The sequence below is a fragment of the Lepus europaeus genome, chromosome 5 (genome assembly GCF_033115175.1).
Source record: "Lepus europaeus isolate LE1 chromosome 5, mLepTim1.pri, whole genome shotgun sequence".
Classification (NCBI taxonomy): domain Eukaryota; kingdom Metazoa; phylum Chordata; class Mammalia; order Lagomorpha; family Leporidae; genus Lepus; species Lepus europaeus.
The window spans coordinates 119,124,586-119,142,195 of NC_084831.1; the positions used below are offsets into that span (position 1 = coordinate 119,124,586).

Here is a 17,610-nt window from a genome sequence, read left to right on the forward strand (position 1 = left end):
ATTACATTTTAGAACGTGAAAAAGGTAGGAAAGCCATGGTTTCAGGATTAAAGTCTCCACTTCCCAAGAACACGCTACTGACACCCTTTGGTTACACTCTTCCTAAGGACTGGTGAACCTACAGTTACATGCTGTCATGGGTCCCGGTGCTAGGAGGTATGGTTCACACCTGCTCTCTTTCTCTGATGTGGTCTGACTAAATAAAAGGTTCTTTTGCATACCCAAAGCAATCACATGATCCCTCAGCTTCAAGGTGAGAAAACTTCCTTTTTCAGCAGATCCTGGCTTCTCCTATCTGGGTGTCTCTCTAAGGGTTAACGATGTCCAAACTGAAACTAGTGCCACCAGTTTCTGAAGGCCACAGTCTAATCAGGATCATTGGGATCATTAAAACGCCACCATAATTAGCACTCAATTTACTATTGGGCATAGATGGGTGGAACAGAATTCAAACATGCTATCAGTAACAACAGCAACTGAGTTCCAATGATGAAAGAAGTAGGGGGGGGGGGGTACACTATTCTTAATACTCAGAGATGATGGGGAGAGGTGTTGGTCCAAGGTCAATAGGGCTGTATTTTTCTTTTTTAAAAAAAGTATCATTCATGTGACCTAAGTAAATATATGATAGGTTGTTTTAACTTTGTTGATAGATACAAATTAAAAATATTTTCAGAGTCATTGACGTATTTTGTGCCTGGATTTGCTGGTCAAACAAAAGTTATACTTTTTTTTTTTTTTTTTTGGATACTCAAAGTCATAAAAGTGCAATTTTGACCTAAGAACAAGTGATGCAAGTTAGTGGTATAATGCAGTGTTCATTAATTCCTGTTTGAAGTAAAATTGAACTGCTGGGGTTGTTCTTTGACAAGACATGCTCAAGATTATAACCATACTAGACTAATATTTTAGTTTCTTAAAAAATCTGTAATTGTTAACAATAAATTGGTAAACATAAAAGAAATGTTTTCAAACATTTGTACTGCTTGCTTTTGAAAAACTGTTAAAGACAATGAACTTTTTTGTTTACATAAATTATTGATATAAGACAAACCATTTTAGACTACTTTAAAATAATTTAAAATTCTATATGCTTTTTATTAAAATGCTTTGTTATTTTAGAGGATTTTAGGATTATTTCAAAATGCAAATTAAGGAACCAATAGAGAGGGGAGAGAGAAATGTTAAGGAAACTATAAACATGAGAATGAGCATGTGTCTTAGCACACAAGATGTGCTTTGAATAACAAAGCAAGCAAGTGATATTTGTCCTGACATGAAATAAAACTGGTGTTTGGTAAGGAGAGAGAGGAACAAAACAGAACAAATAACTTAGGGAATATAAGAACATTACAGAAGGCTTGTAGCAGATAATTTTGTGTGAGACTACTTTGGCTGAGATTAGAAGGAAATTATTTCTATGAATTTCTCAAAATTGAGCAATATTATGAAAGTACAGAGACATAGGCCGGCGCCGTGGCTTAACAGGCTAATCCTCCGCCTTGCGGCGCCGGCACACCAGGTTCTAGTCCCGGTTGGGGAGCCGGATTCTATCCCGGTTGCCCCTCTTCCAGGCCAGCTCTCTGCTATGGCCCAGGAAGGCAGTGGAGGATGGCCCAAGTCCTTGGGCCCTGCACCCCATGGGAGACCAGGAGAAGCACCTGGCTCCTGCCATCGGATCAGCGTGGTGCGCCGGCCGCAGCACGCTACCGCGGCGGCCATTGGAGGGTGAACCAGCGGCTAAAGGAAGACCTTTCTCTCTGTCTCTCTCTCTCACTATCCACTCTGCCTGTCAAAAAAAAAAAAAAAAAAAAAAAAAAAAAAAGAAAGTACAGAGACATAGAACTATGGATGTGTCACTATGCTAAAGAAATCAGGTTATTTAAAGAATATATATATATATATTTGTAAGAAGTCAACGTTTCACTTTGAAATCTATTTTTAATACATTTTCTCCTTTTAGTAGTTTCTGCTTAACTGGTGATTTTCTTTGTCACATTTCTAGACATCTCCTGTAAGTTATTTCTTCCTCTTTGGTTTTGACTATTGTGACCTGACATTAAAACTGTTTGTCTTAGAAGTTTAAAAAAAAAAATCTGGTTTTCTTTGAAAAAGAAAGAGAGAGAAATCGCCCATTTACTGGTTCCATCCCCAAATGTCCGTAACAGCCGAGGCTTGGCCAAGCCAAAGCCAGGAGCCCAGAACTCAATCTGGGTCTCCCACGTGGGTGGCAAGGGACCACTTGCATCAACACCTACTGCCTGCTAGTGTGCACATTATCAGGAGCTCGAATGGGAAGCAGAGCCAAGACTGAAACCCAGACACTCCAACAGGAACACCGGCATCCCAAGCAGCATCTTCGCTGCTAGGTCCAACGCCAGCCCCAGTGAGTTGTGAGTTACTCCACCGGAAGAGTGCAGCTCGTCTCAAGCCAACCTTGGACTCCTCTGGCCTTGGTATTCAAGGGCATGCCAGACCGAAAATAAGGGTGTGCTGTTATATGAGAAAACAAAAAGGCAGCAGTACCTCGTACACTTTGTGTAAATATTTCCTCTTCACATACCCATGAAACAGTACTACCACTCCTATGTATGGGCAAGGTAGCTGAGATCAGAAAGCTTGATCGTTCACCAGTCAGAAAATGCTTCCTGTGTGCCTCTGACGGGCAGGCTTTGCATGAAGTGCTATGACTTGGCCCAAGGTGACACAGCGAGCAAGAAGCAGAGGGAGTGACCAAACCCAGCTACCATCCATTCCTCGGCTGCCCCCTCAGGCTGAGGTCAGCGTTGCCATACAACACCAAAGGACAACAGAACCAAAGGGTGGTGGTGGAGGGAACCAAAGAGTCCACCTCTTTAGTCTGTTCTTCTGCAAGGAAAGCCGGTGCTGACCACCAGCTTTCCCAGAGACCTCCTATCCCCAGGAACACACTGAAGTGGCCATCAAAGTCACTTAGTTACAGTGTTGTCCATGATGTGCAATCTGGAACTGGGAGCTGGGACCTCCTGCACCCTCACAACCCAGCAGGCAGGACAAAAACACTCCCGCAAAGTCCACACGAAAGCCTAGGAGAAAAATCGCAGCAGAAGAAGGCCGGATTCTGACGTTCTGAGGGTTCCCAAAGCAATGGGTCAGAGGCCAGACAGTGGAATTTGAAAGGAATTTGAAATTTGGAGATTTAGCCCTCCAGTTTGACCCTTGGTTAGGTTGTCTCAGGAGTCTGGAACCCGTTCCTCAAATGCAACCCTCTGGTCACGGCATGCACCCCGCGCCGCAGGTTTTGGAAGCAATGTCTGCCCTCCACTCCGGAGGGATGTTCCACTGACAAGCGGCCAGGCAGTTGCATCAGCAGTCGTCCAGTCACAGGGGCAGTCCATCTCAAGAATGCGAAGATCTCCATGCATGGGCCACCCCATGGCTGCAATCACAGGGAGGTGGGGCATGTCACTGAGGCCAAACACGAAGTCGGCCCGGATCAATAGATGAGTCAGCTCTGGAGAAGAGTATAAAACCTCAGCGGCGCTGGGCTCCTCACAACACCAGCATCTCTCCTCACTCACTCTTCCTGGTGCTTCGGGTAAGTGTGGCTCCCTCTGGCTCTCTCATCTCCCCCGCTGAGCTTGCCCAGGCCAGCCCACGTGAGCGGACCAAGGCCTCCATCCCCTTCAGCAGCCAAGGAACCTCTGCCTTCTCAAATGCACTCACATTGAGATGGGATTCAGGAGAGGGTTGAGGGGGTGGCGGGCCTGCTGCCATGCATACGTGGCGATTCTGGTCTTCTGGTGAGAATGGAAACTCCACAAAGCCCAGACCATCTCCTGCCTCTCTGCCACCTCTGCAGGAGTAGGCGTGGAGCTGGGCAGGGGGATTCTGCAGATGCGATACTAGGAAGGCAGCCTTTGCAAGAGCTGAATGCCCGTCAGGAGCCTGTTATGGGGAGGGGCTGAGCCCATTCTCAGGGAACAGGGAGATGATTCAGAGAAGGTTGCAGATGGGAGAGATTTCAGGGGCCACAGCAACCCAGCTCCTGTTTTACAAAGGCTGGTGTTCTAAAGGGACGTGCGAGATGCTGGGATCTGCCTTCTTAATAGCTACCGTCCCCTCTACCAAGCTTGGGCTTAAGCAAATCATAAAAGAGATAGTTGATATCTTTTTTTTTTTTTTTTTTTTTGCTTATCCCTGCAACTGGCTGTTTTTTCAGCAAAGGATGAGAGACTATAGGAAGGCCCCATATGTAGTACAGCTTCAACATTTAAGGAACATCAGCAAACTCAATCTGCCCCCGAGCTCCATTGCTCCCAGGGAAGGCAGCAGTCTTTATGAAGACAGGGACCCGCCCCACGCTGTCAAACTATGCAAATATTTTCAGGAGGCAGAACTTCGTATCATTTCCGGTCCAGGCCCTCTTGGACCATTTCTAAAGGAAATAAGAAGTTACTCTAGTGTTAATTTTTGAGATGTGGTCTAAGGAACCATCAGGACCCTACCCCTGCTTCCCGGGCCTGCCTTTTCTAATAAAGTAGCCCTTGGTTCACAGTCTCCTCAGTGGAACAGACCAAAGGTTTGAGCTAAGAGCTTTCGCACAGAAAGAATTCCAACAGCCTTCTGGCGTTCCCACAGCCTCCCTCTGCTGTGGTGGGATGAAGTGCAATAACCCCTCCTGGGCAGAGATTCGTGGTAATTTTCTAGTTGCACTCAGGGAATCAGTGTTGGAACTGGAAGGGACCTGAGCGATGATGAGTTCAAAACTTTGTACTTTACAAGCGATGAGAAAGAGATGGGAGTGTGGGTGTCGATCTAGCCCCCAAATCACAGGACAGGTGAGTGGGAGAGTTGGAAGAGAGGATAAGCACCATTGATTGGCCTGTTTAAAGCTTAGTGAAGGATTTGGGGCTTGGGAGCGGGTGTTGGTTCTTTTCCAAAAGCGGCCACGTCGGGGTCCAGGCTGACCTAGTACGACCTGAGTAGAGCTCGGGCCTGGTCCAGGCAGGCTACCAGGAGCGGCGGCTGTTGCCATGGAAGCAGCATCCTCCTGCAGCTGGTCCAGGGATGCTCTCTGCTCTTCTTCCAGGGTCCCCTTCCTGCTCAACAAGATGTCTCATCAGAAAAAGCAGCCCACTCCCTACCCGCCCGTGAGTTGCGGGAAGACCTCCGGCGGCGGCGGCGGCGGCGGCGGGGGCGGCAGCGGCGGCGGCGGCGGCTGCGGCTTCTATAGCGGCGGCGGCGGCTCCAGCTGCGGCGGCGGCGGTGGAGGCGGCGGCTCCAGCTGCGGCGGTGGAGGCGGCGGCTCCAGCTGCGGCGGCTCCAGCTACGGCGGCAGCAGCGGCGGCGGCGGTGTCAAGCACTCCGGCGGCGGCGGCGGCCACAGCCACATTTGCTGCGGCGGCCACTCCGGCGGCAGCGGCGGCGGCGGCGGCGGCCACACCCACATTTGCTGCGGCGGCCACTCCGGCGGCGGCAGCTCCGGAAGCTGCGGCGGAGGCTCTGGTGGCGGCGTCAAGTACTCCGGCGGCGGCGGCGGCGGCGGCGGCTCTTCCGGGGGCGGCGGCTGCTACTCCAGCTGCGGCGGCGGCGGCGGCTCCAGCTGCGGCGGGGGCTCCTCCGGGGGCGGCGGCTCCGGTGGCTGCGGCGGCGGCTCCGGAGGGGGCGTCAAGTACTCCGGGGGCGGCGGCTCCTCCGGGGGCGGCGGCTGCTACTCCAGCGGCGGCGGCTCCTCCGGGGGCGGCGGCTGCTACTCCAGCGGCGGCGGCTCCTCCGGGGGCGGCGGCGGCTCCAGCTGCGGCGGCGGCTCTTCGGGAGGCGGCGGCGGCGGCGGCCAGCTGTACCAGTGCCACAGCTACGGCGGCGGCTCTAGCGGCGGCTCCAGTTGCGGCGGTGGCTCCAGCGGCGGCGGCTCCAGCTGCGGCGGTGGCTCCAGCGGCGGCGGCTCCAGCTGCGGCGGCGGCTCCTCGGGCGGCGGCGGTGGAGGCGGCCAGCTGTACCAGTGCCACAGTTACGGCGGCGGCTCCAGCGGCGGCTCCAGCTGTGGCGGTGGCTCCAGCGGCGGCGGCTCCTCCGGCGGCGGCTCGGGCTACTTCTCGCAGCATTCCACCCAGAGCTCGTGCGCGCCCCAGCAGAGCTACGGCGGGGGGTCGTCCGGCTGCGGCGGCTCGTCCGGGGGCAGCGGCGGCGGCGGCGGCTGCTGCTTCTCCAGCGGTGGGGGCGGCGGCGGCGGCGGCTGTGGCTCCTCCGGGGGCAGCTCCGGCTGCGGAGGCGGCTCCTCCGGGGGCAGCTCCGGCTGCGGGGGCGGCTCCTCTGGCGGCAGCTCCTCCGGCGGCGGCAAGGGCGTCCCGGTGTGCCACCAGACCCAGCAGAAGCAGGCGCCTACCTGGCCATGCAAATAAGGCCCCCGGGTTACCACGGAGAAGGAGGAGCTGCAGGTGTTCTCCGTGGGCGCCCGTGGGCTTAGCGCTCTCATGATATTGCACGAAGTTTCCAACTCCTTGAAGTCCCGACTCACCTAGAAGAAGCCGCTGAATGCTCAGGCTGCATCTTGTTCTGCGGTTTTCCTCCTTGGTTTCTGTACAACTACCTCCCGACCTCAGTGCCTCAGCAGTCAATAAAATTGCAATTCATGGGAATCTCTGAGTCTCGAGCAGTCTTTGTGGCTTCCAGATTCAAGCCTCCTGCTGCATTCCTGCCCATGCTTCCATTCCCTCAGCCTCACTTAAAAGCATCCCACGAATATTCCCTGGAGGAAGAATGAGTGGATGAATGGGAGTCAGCAGGGGAGGACAGCTTGTGGCCAGCCATGACCAAAGACTTCAACATGCTGGTCTGTGGCTTTCAATCCTGAAGTGGTCCCCAAATGCAAAAAGACTTCCCTACGCAGCCCCCAGCGGGATTGCTAGCCACTGTGGGTCTCCTCAGTGAACCTGGAGATTGCTTAAGGCGGGCTGCACTGCAAGAGTGCGGTCTCTCATGGCCTGCTTTGCACATCTGGTCGGAGCAGTAGGTGATGCCATCAGACTCAGGAGGAAGAATAATGCTATTCGAGGTGTGGGAGCCTCTACAGCACGTAATCACTTTGCTAGGCACCCGTAGCGACAGGAGGAAGTAGGGGAACTGTCCTCTGATACAGCATAAATGAATGCGGTGTCATTTGGGTTCCAGAGAGGTCGTGAGACAACACAAGAAACTTTCCAATTAACAAGGAAGCACTGCAGTTACCCCAAGGGGTGTGTTCATCGTGTAACCCTCAGCAGAGATGTAGAACATGGTCCTGGTCAAGGACCATCCAGACCCTGTTTAATATTCAGATTTTGCCAGCTCTAAGTGAATGCTAATTTATTGACTTACTCTAAGCAAAGCTCCTGCTACATGAAAAAATGAAGGCAGCTTTCCTACTGAGTCACACTACAAATAGACAAATTTTAACTCCCCAGCTCCTCCACCTTCATCATTTTACATCAATAACTTACATTGATCAAGACATTGGCCTTAGAGAGAGAGTATTCCAGCTACTGTGTTGTTTTGATATTATTCTTAACAAATGAAAGTGAGGCTTTCAGTTCTAGACAGGAAGGAGTAGATGCATTTCTTCCTATTGCTCCTGGTAAGTCAAACAAACATCTCTGGACATAATTTATTAATAACCATAAGAAGGCATTGAAACATGAGGAAAAGAAGGCCCCACGGCTAGAGATCTCAGAATCAGAGGGCTGGACGCTGGTGAGTCCCTGAGTGCTAGTTTGAACATGGCATGGCTCCAAAACCAATGCAAATGTTTAAACCCCAGAGCTACAGCTTGCTGGCACTAATGAGATAGAAAACTGATCCAGTTGTGGCGATTAAAAGATAGCTTTTGGGTGAAGACTTTAGGCCGTTGGTGACTTGCCCCCAGAAGGAAATCCTCCTGAGAGGATTGTTTAGAAAAGCCTAAGTCAGAGTCACCTGCTCTCTTTCTGCTTTCGGCTCTCTGTAGGGTCCTTCCTCCACAAGACCCTGCCATCGTGTTTGCCACCCTTATCGGAGGACAAACCAATGGAACAAACCAATCTTGGGTCTGAACCTCCAGAAATGTAAGCCCAATAAACCTTCCCACTGTACAAAGTTAGTTTCCTTGGATGTTTTGCTATGGTGATGGAAAGTTGACTAACACACAGGAGTGGTGGGCGTTTGGCCTAGTACTTAAAAGCCACTGGCTAGATCACTCAGTCCCATGTTGGAGTATCTAGGATTAATCCCCAGCTCTAGCTCCTGATTCCAGGTTCCTTCTAATGTACACCCTGGAAGACAGTGGTGATAGCTCAAGTAATTTGGTTACTGTCAACCAAGTGAGAGCCTTGGATTGCATTCCCAGATTCAACCCCTGAGCTACTTCAGGCATTTGAGGAGTTCACTCACTCACTCATTCTTGGTTTATTTTCCTCTCACATAGGCAAATAAATAAAAAATTTTCCCAAAGAGAGAGAAGAAACTGTAAATACATTTGAAACCAATGAATAAATGGATAGTTTCAGCAAAGAAATAGAAAATACAAAGAAGAACCTAGAGGAAAACTTAGAACTAAAAAATATAATAACCTATTGGAGAACTGAGTTTTAGAACTGAAAAGTTAAAAACTCACTTGGTAGCCTCAATAATATAATAGAGATGACAGAGTAAAGGGTCAATGAAGTCAATAATAAATCAAATAAATTAACCAATCTCAACAATAGAGGGAAAAGTCTGTGAACAAAATAGAAACAGGGCCTCAAGAACCTGTCAGACAATAAAAGAACTAGTATGTGTGTTATCAGAGTTCTGGATGGAGAGGAGAAAGAGTGGAACTGGAAAACTTTGCAAGAAATAATGGCTCAAAATTACCCAAATTGGTGGAAACAATAAGTTTTCAGTTTCAAGAGCATTAGTGAACATCAAACAGGATAAACACACAGAAATATTCAACAAGAAACATCAAAATAAAAATTCTGAAAACTAAAGACAGAGGAAAAAATCTTGAAAGAAGATACAGAAAAGTAACACATCACTTATAGGGGGTTTACTATTTGAGTGACAGCTGATTTCTTTTCAGGAACCATGAAGACCAGAAAGCAGTGGTAACACATTTTTCAAGTGCTAAAGAACTATAAACCCAGAATTCTGTTTCCAGTGAAAATACCTTTAAGGAATGAAGGTAAGACAAAGACAATCTCATATGAAAGAAAAAAAAATGTTGTCAGCCCACCCAACTTAAAACAATGGCTAAATCAAGTTCTTCAGACAAGAATGACATGAGTAGAAAAGCCAACTTGGAACATCAGGAAAAAAGACAGAAGGCTCAAATGCACAATTATGAGTAAATATAGGGGAATATTCTTTTACTCCTGAAGTTCTGAAAAGCTACAATTGATAATTGAGGCAATAACCATAACATTGATGTGGTTCTTAATGTATGCAGAAATATGTAAGACAATTATATTGTAAGTAAAGGAATAAAAGATCTACCATGGAGGTAAGATCTAAATTTCACTCAAAAGAGTAAAATGTCCATGTCAATAGACAATGATAAATTATGTATAAAATGTAATATCTATAACAACCACTAAAAAAAGTATACAGACAAAAAGATCCACTCAGAAACACCACAGACAGATCAGAATGAAATTATAAAGCTCACGAGTAAATTTTTGTTGTAGAATTGCATACATAAATACAAAGGCACAGATTCTAAGTGGCAGCCCTGCTTTTAGCAGGTGAATTCACACCCATAACTAAACCTCAGAAGCCTTCCTTATTCCTCTTCCAATTGTTAGCAGTCCTAGAGATAATCATTAGATTATTTATATTTGTTTTGGGGAGTTATATAAATATAACTGTGGTATATATTTTTTAAATTAATTTATTTTTAATTGACAGATAAAATTATATGTGTGAGTAAATATGTACAATATATTGTCTTGAAAAATATATATACTTTGGAATGGCTAAATCAAACTAATTAAAATGTGGATTGCCTCATATACATTTTTGTGGTGAGAACACTTAAAATCTACTATCTTAGCAATTTTCAAGAATGTGCTGCCCAGCACTGTGGCTCACTTGGCTAATCCTCTGCCTGCAGTGCCAATACCCCAGGTTCTAGTCCCAGTTGGGCGCCGGATTCAGTCTCGTGTTGCTCCTCTTCCAGCCCAGCTGTCTGCTGTGGCCTGGGAAGGCAGTAGGGGATGGCCCAAGTGCTTGGGCCCTGCACCCACATGGGAGACCAGGAGAAGCACCTGGCTCCTGGCTTCAGATTGGCACAGCCACCATATTGTACAACACATCCACTTATCTTATTTCCCCTATCTGACCAAAATTTTGAGTTCTTTGATCATCATCCCCAACACATCCACACAGCCTCTGGTAACCACAATTCTCTTTTTCTTTCTTTCTTTCTTTCTTTCTTTCTTTCTTTCTTTCTTCTTTCTTTCTTTCTTCTTCTTTTTTTTTTTTTTTTTTTTGACAGGCAGAGTGGATAGTGAGAGAGAGAGAGACAGAGAGAAAGGTCTTCCCTTGCCATTCTGGTAACCACAATTCTACTCTTACTACTATAAGATGAGATCATGCAGTATTTGTATTTTTGTGCTGGCTTATTTCACTTAACACATGTTCTCCGAGTTCATACATGTGGCTACAAACAATAGGATTTCCTTCTTTTTAAAAGCTAAATAATATTATATTTTGAATATATACCATGTTTTCTGTTTTTAAAGTTTTATATTTATTTGAAAGGCAGGGGAGTGGTGGAGACACAGAGATGGATTTTCCATCTACTGATTCCTCTCCAAATGCCTACAACTATTTTCATATTTTTGAGAAACATTTACTGTTTTCCACACTATAATTTACATTGCCAACAATAGTGTGCCAGTGTTGTCTTTCTCCACATCTTCTGCAACATGTTTTATCTCTAATCTTTAAAAAGAAAATATTTTTTATTTAAAAGGGAGCGATACGGAGAGACAGAGAGATCAATCAACTGAGTCACTCCCCAAAAGCCCACAACAGTTGGCATCATGTAAAACCAAAGTCATGAACTCAGGACCCAAACACTTGAGCTATTACTTGCTGCCTCCCAGAGCACACATGTACAGGAAGCTGGAATTGGAAGCACAGCTGGGACTCAAACCCAGTCATTCCAATATAGTATGTGAAGTCCCAAGCAGCATCTTAACCACTACACCAAATGCCCTCCCCGTCTCTCATCTTTTTGGAAATAGATGTTCTAACAGATGTGAGGTTGCTATGATTTGATTGTGACTCTTCCAAAAGTCCAATGTTAAAATGTTAAGAGTCAAAGGGAAGATGTTTGGTGCAGTGGTTAAGAGGCAACCTTGGGATTCCCATATCTCCTATTGAAGTGCCTGAGTTTGAGTCCACCTCTGATTTCAGCTTTCTTCCATATTCACCCTGGGATACATCAGGTGATACCTCAAGTACATGGGTCCCTGCCACCAATGTGGTAGATCTAGATTGAGTTCCAGGTTCATCCTGGCTCATATATTTCAGGCATTTGAGGATTGAACCAGTGGATGAAAGATCTCTCTCCCTTTCTATCTTTCTTTCTCTCTCTATCTCTCTGCCTTTCATACAAGTTAAAAATATTTAAATCGGGCATTTAACAGGTGATTAAACCATAAAACCTTCTCTTCCATAACTGAGATTGAGGCACTTATGAAAGAGTTTTCATGCAGCATTATTCGACCCCACCCCTTCTCCTGCAGCCTTTCATCACGTAAGGATTGCAGCCACTGTGGGATTGAACCAGCAGATAGAAACTCTCTCTCTCTATCTTCCCCTGTCACTCTGTAACTCTGACTTCCAAATAAATTAAATCTCTCTTTAAAAAATAGTTCCCAAAAAATTTTTGGTATTTCTGCAGTATTCATTTTAATATTTCTTTTTTAATTCTCTTTATATTGATTTGATTCCTTTCTCTCTTTTTCATAATTTGGCTAATGGTTTATCAATTTCACTTGTCTTTTCAGAGAACCAACTATTCATTTCATTAATCTTTTGTATTTTGTTATATTTCTATTTTACTTCTCTAATTTTTATTTCTTTTCTTCTATTACTTTTGAGTTTTGTTTGTCCTTTGCCCATCTCTTAACTGGATTGTTTGTTTTGTTGTTGAGTTTCCTGAGCTCTTTATAGATTCTGCATATTAATCCTTTATCAGTTGCATATTTTGCAAATATGTTCTCCCATTCTATCAGTTTCCTCTTCACTTTGTTGAGTGTTTCCTTTGCTGTACAGAAGCTTCTTAGCTTTATTTAATCCCATTTGACTATTTTGCTATTGATTGCCTGTGCTTCTGGGATCTTTTCCAAAAAGTCTTTTCCTATGTCAATGTCTTGCAGAGTTTCCCCAATGTTCTACTCTAATAATTTGATGGTATCAGGTCATAGATTTTTATCTATTTTGAGGCGATTTTTGTATAAAGTTTAAGGTAGGGGTCTTGCTTCATGCTGCTGCAAGTGGAGATCCAATTTTCCCAGCACCATTTGTTGAAGAGACTGTTCTTTCTCGAGATTGATTTTAGCTCTTTTGTCAAAAAGTAGTTGGTTGCAGATGCATGGGTTGATGTCTGGAGTTTCTATTCTGTTGCATTGGTCCACATGTCTATTTCTGTGTTAGTATCATGTTGTTTTGATTATAAGTGCCTTGCAGTATGTCTTAAAATCTGGTATTGTGATGTCTCCACCTTTTTTGTTGTTGTTGTTTAGGATTGCTTTAGCTATTCAGGGTCTTTTGTGTTTCCACATGAATTTTTAGCATCATTTTTCTAGATCTGAGGAGAATTCCATTGGTACTTTGATGAGATTATGTTGAATCTCTAAATTGCTTTTAGTAGTATGGACATTTTGATTATAACAATTCTTCCAATCCAGAAACATGGAAGATTTTTCTATTTTTTGTGTGTGTCTTCTATTTCTTTCTTTAATGGTTTTCAATTTGCATTGTAGATATCTTTCACCTCCTTGGTCAAAGGTATTCCAAGGTATTTAAAAATGTTTGTAGCTATTGTGAATGGGACTGATCTTAAAAGTTCTTTCTCAGCCATAGCATTGTCTGCATATACAAAGGCTGCTGATTTTTATGTGCTGATTGTATATCCTGCAACTTTACCAAACTCTCTTATGAGTTCCAAAAGTCTCTTGTTGGAGTCTTTTAGTTCCCCTTTATGTAGAATCATGTCATCTGCAAACAGGGATAATTTGGCTTCCTTCTTTCCAAGCTGTATTCCTTTGATTTCTTTTTCTTGCCTAATGGCTCTGGCTAAAACTTCCAGGACTATGTTGAATAGCAATGGTGAAAGTGGGTATCCTTGTCTGGTTCCAAATATGATTGTCTCGATAGATGCAGAGAAAACATTTGACAAAATACAACATCTTTTCATGATAAAAACCTTTATCAAATTGGGTATAGAAGGAACAGTCCTCAACACAGTCAAAGCAGTATATGACACACCCACAACCAGCATCATACTGAATGGGGAAAAGTTGTGTCAGACCTTTGAAACTTTGACTACAATGTGTTGTGGTGAGATTCCTTCTGATCTTCTCTATTTGGTGTCTTGTGAGCATCCTTCATCTGGATGCCATGTCTCTCTTCAAGTTGGAAAAGTTTCTAACTACTTTTCCTTTTAATTAGTTTTTTAAGATTTATTTTATTTATTTAAAAGAGTTACACAGAAAGAAGAGAGGCAGAGAGAGAGAGAGAGAGAAAGAGGTCCTCCATCCATTGGTTCACTCCCTCACATGGCCGCAACGGCCAGAGCTGAGCCAGGAGCTTCTTCTGGGTCTTCCACATGGGTGCAGGAGCCCAAGGACTTGGGCCATTTTCCACAGCAGAGAGCTGTATTGGAAGAGGAGCATCCAGGACTAGAACCAGCACCCATATGGGATGCCAGCACCCCAGGCCAGGGCTATAACCCATTGTGCCACAGCTACAGCCCCCCTTTTAATTATCTTTATAAGCCACTCCTTCTTTCTATTCTTTCAAGAACTCCCAAAACTCAGATATTGCTTTGTTTGATTGTACCCCAAATATCCTGAACACTGTTTTCATTATTTTTTCTTTTTTTTTTTTTTTTGACAGGCAGAGTGGACAGTAGAGGGAGACAGAGAGAAAGGTCTTCCTTTGCCGTTGGTTCACCCTCCAATGGCCACCGCGGTTGGTGCGCTGCGGCCGGCGCACCGCGCTGATCCGATGGCAGGAGCCAGGTGCTTATCCTGGTCTCCAATGGGGTGCAGGGCCCAAGCACTTGGGCCATCCTCCACTGCACTCCCTGGCCATAGTAGAGAGCTGGCCTGGAAGAGGGGCAACCGGGACAGGATCAGTGCCCCGACTGGGACTAGAACCCGGTGTGCCGGCGCCGCAAGGCAGAGGATTAGCTTGTTAAGCCACGGCGCCAGCCTGTTTTCATCATTTTTTCATCTTTTTGTCTGACTGAAGTATTTCAAAAGACCTGTCTTCAAAATCACATCTTTCTTCTTTTTGTCTAGTTTGTTGTTAAGGCTGCCAACTATATGTCATATCTGACTCATTGAGTTCTTACTCTCTAAAATTTCTGTTTGGCATTTTTCAATATTTCCATCTCTTTGTTAAATTTCATTTTCATTTCATGCATTAATATCCTAATTTTGTTTAACCATATGTATTCTTTTATATCTGTTTGAGTCACCTTATAGTCATTATTTTGAATTCTGTATTTGGGTATTTCAACGGTCTCCTTTTCCTCATGGTCTGATATTCAAGTATCATTGTGTCCCTTTCAGAGAATCATACTTTCTCACTTTTTTGTATTTTTTTGAATTCCTACATCAGTTTTTGTGCATCTGGGGTATCAGTCATTTCTGTCTCTGTTATAGAATATGTTTCATAGGTTGAAGGCATTTTCCTGAAGCTATACTTTTGCATATCAGTTTTAGACTACTTTGGTTATAGTTCCACTTGGACTCCATTGTATAGTCCCCCCCATATATTATATTTTGCTATAGTTGATGGTAGCAGTAGTGGGATCTGTGGTGTTTCCAGGGCCAGGGACAGTTGCTCGGATCCCTGTCATGTAAGTTCCCAGTCATCTCCCAAGAGAGGGACTGGATCAGAATTTTCTCTGATTCTGCTGGTGCTGCAAGTGGGCCTGGAACATGGACTCCCTGCCGCTACTCAAGTCAGTAACTGGTGTTTTGAGAGTAACACTGGCACCAGGAAAAAACTGGGGTTCATGGACTCCAAGCCATTGCCCAACTCCAGAGCCTCAAGAGTAGCACTAATGCTTGGTAGTAAAGATGTGTCCCCCAGGTGCTAAGAAAGTGGCTAGATCCATGAGAGTGGCTTTAGCTCTGAGACAGCAGAACAAGTGCTCCCAGGCCACACTCCATGAACAAAGTGTAGATCTGGGTGAGGCACAGGAGTCCCAAACCAGAGCTGCAATTGAGCAGTAGCAAAACAACCCAGGAGGGCCATGAGATCCCGGCAGCTTCTTTGGAAGAGGAAGGGATGTAATGCCAAGGATTCAGCAGCAAATTGACTTTTATTCTCACTCAATGGGGCTATGCCTGGTCTTTGTGTTCTACCATGTTCCCACTGTTCTTCTACTGCATTGAGCTGCTCTTACTTGGACATTAACTCCAGACCCATATCACTGGATCTTTTCAATGAAGGAGGAAGCAAACACTGGGCTTCTCTATTTAGTCATCCTGAAAACTACCTGGTGATTTTGAGTATTTCTTTCATAAACCTGTTACTCATTCTTATATCTACTTTTGAGAACTATAATATTGGGATATTAGTTTTATTGCTAGTAATTTAAACTTGAAATTTGGATATGAACCACCTTATTCAATGTATGACTATAAATATTGTCTTATTATCTATGTTGTCTCTTCACTCTGTTGAATATTTCCTAGAAACTTTTAAAATTTCCTGTAATCTCTGTTGTCTATATTGCTCCCTGTGCTTTTGGGTTCATATCCCCCCAAAAAAAATCATTTCCCAGATCAATATCACAAACATTTTCTCCAAGTAGTCTTCTAGTATACATTTTAAAGTTGCTAGTCCTTCATTTAAATCTTTAATCCACTTTTAGTGGATTTTTGTGTACAGTGTGAAGTGAGAGTCTAATTTCATTCTTCTACATGTAGGTATCCAGTTGTACCATCATCATTTATTGGAGAGAGTATCTTTACGAGTGTTTTGGATGTGTTTACCAAAAATCAATTGATGGTAAATGCAAGAATCTGTTATGTTCCAAACTATGTGTTTTCACAATTTGGTTGTCTTTCATTTGTTTATCTCATCTAGTTGCTATGGCTAGGTCTCCTATTACAATGTTGAATGGAAGTGGCATAAGGGAGTATCTTATCTTGTTCCTGGAAAAGAGTCATGAGTATGATGTTACCTGCGATCTGTCTTATGTGAGCTTCACTGTGTTGTGATACATTCCTTCTATACCACTATCTGTTGAGATTCTTTTTAGTCATGAAAGGATGATGAATTTTGCCAAATGTGTTTATCTATTGAGATGATCATAAGGTTTTTTTCCTTTCTTCAAGTAGAGGGTGTCTGTTTCCATGCTGTGCTGCCTGGAGTTGGGAGAGAGGTGACATAGTTATTGTATAACTATTCTTCCTACACTCTACAATCTTTCTTTTCCTATTTCTGTGCTATATTCAAGTGCTGTTAACTCTCATCTGGTTTCTTTAGCTATTTAAAGGTATTTTGTGCATGGATGGTTGTTTGAATTTTCTGCAAGTGGGTAAACACCGGAATGTTCTATTTCTATCTTGCCAATGTCCATCCTTGACTATTTGGTTAATGTTTTTGTTGTCTGGCTTATTTTTCTCTGCATTACATGTGCTTCCTTTTAGCATTAGGATTTTATTTTTCATTCTCATACATTTTACCAATGTATAAACATACCATAGCTTTCATTTTTATTATTCATTAACATATGGGTTGCTGTTTCTAGCTTTTAGCCATCATATGATTTGTAAAGAGGGGTGGAGCAAGATGGAGACTACTAATCATTTCCCCATACAGACAGCAATCTGAAAATTTGTTCATGCCCTAATCTACATATACTAGAGTTAGGGAAGCCAGGTGATATACCATAATGCCTTGTCTGTAACAAGAAAAGACTTACTGGAAGAGGCAGAAAGAAAAGAGCTGCCTGTGCTATCTCTTGCCCAACTTAAAGCAGCATAACATGGAGAGAGATGTCTCTCACTTGGGAGAGAGGGAATTAAATCCAGACATTAACACCAGCTCCAGTACCAAATCTGCCATGGTGAAATCATTGCTGGGCATAGCCCTCCACCCACTTCCCCCTAAACAGTGCCCATGGACTGAGCCTCTGAAACTACTTTAGCTGGCAGCCAAGGGATTGCCTCCAGCAACCCTCCTTCCAACATCAGGCAGCACAGGGTGGAGGAAGATCCTATCTCCTGGGGAGTAGGTCAAGAGAGTGAGCACAGGACTAGATGTTGAAAAGCATAGAGATAACACCTCATCTGTTCTCTCTCAAGATCAACCCTGAATCTAGTTTCATGCTTGTGCATATGTAGATCCAAGTTTCCCAACTTTGTTTATTAAAGGGACTGT

The 17,610-nt window shown here is 44.5% G+C and overlaps 1 protein-coding gene across 2 annotated transcripts; it reads left to right on the forward strand.

The window, feature by feature from the left end:
- Positions 1-5,093: 5,093 nt before the first annotated feature.
- Positions 5,094-6,611, forward strand: LORICRIN (loricrin cornified envelope precursor protein). Of its 2 annotated transcripts, XM_062193612.1 has the most exons (2): positions 5,094-5,223; positions 5,482-6,611. In XM_062193612.1, the coding sequence occupies exons 1-2, from the start codon at positions 5,094-5,096 to the stop codon at positions 6,381-6,383; spliced, it is 1,032 nt and encodes a 343-aa protein (XP_062049596.1). In that variant the 3' UTR covers positions 6,384-6,611. The 2 variants fall into 2 exon arrangements, with proteins under 2 accessions (XP_062049596.1, XP_062049595.1); XM_062193611.1 differs by having other exon boundaries at positions 5,094-6,611.
- Positions 6,612-17,610: the final 10,999 nt, after the last annotated feature.

Coding starts and splice junctions, on each gene's coding strand:
- LORICRIN (XM_062193611.1), top strand. CDS start 5,094: ATGTCTCATCAGAAAAAGCAGCCCACTCCCTACCCGCCCGTGAGTTGC.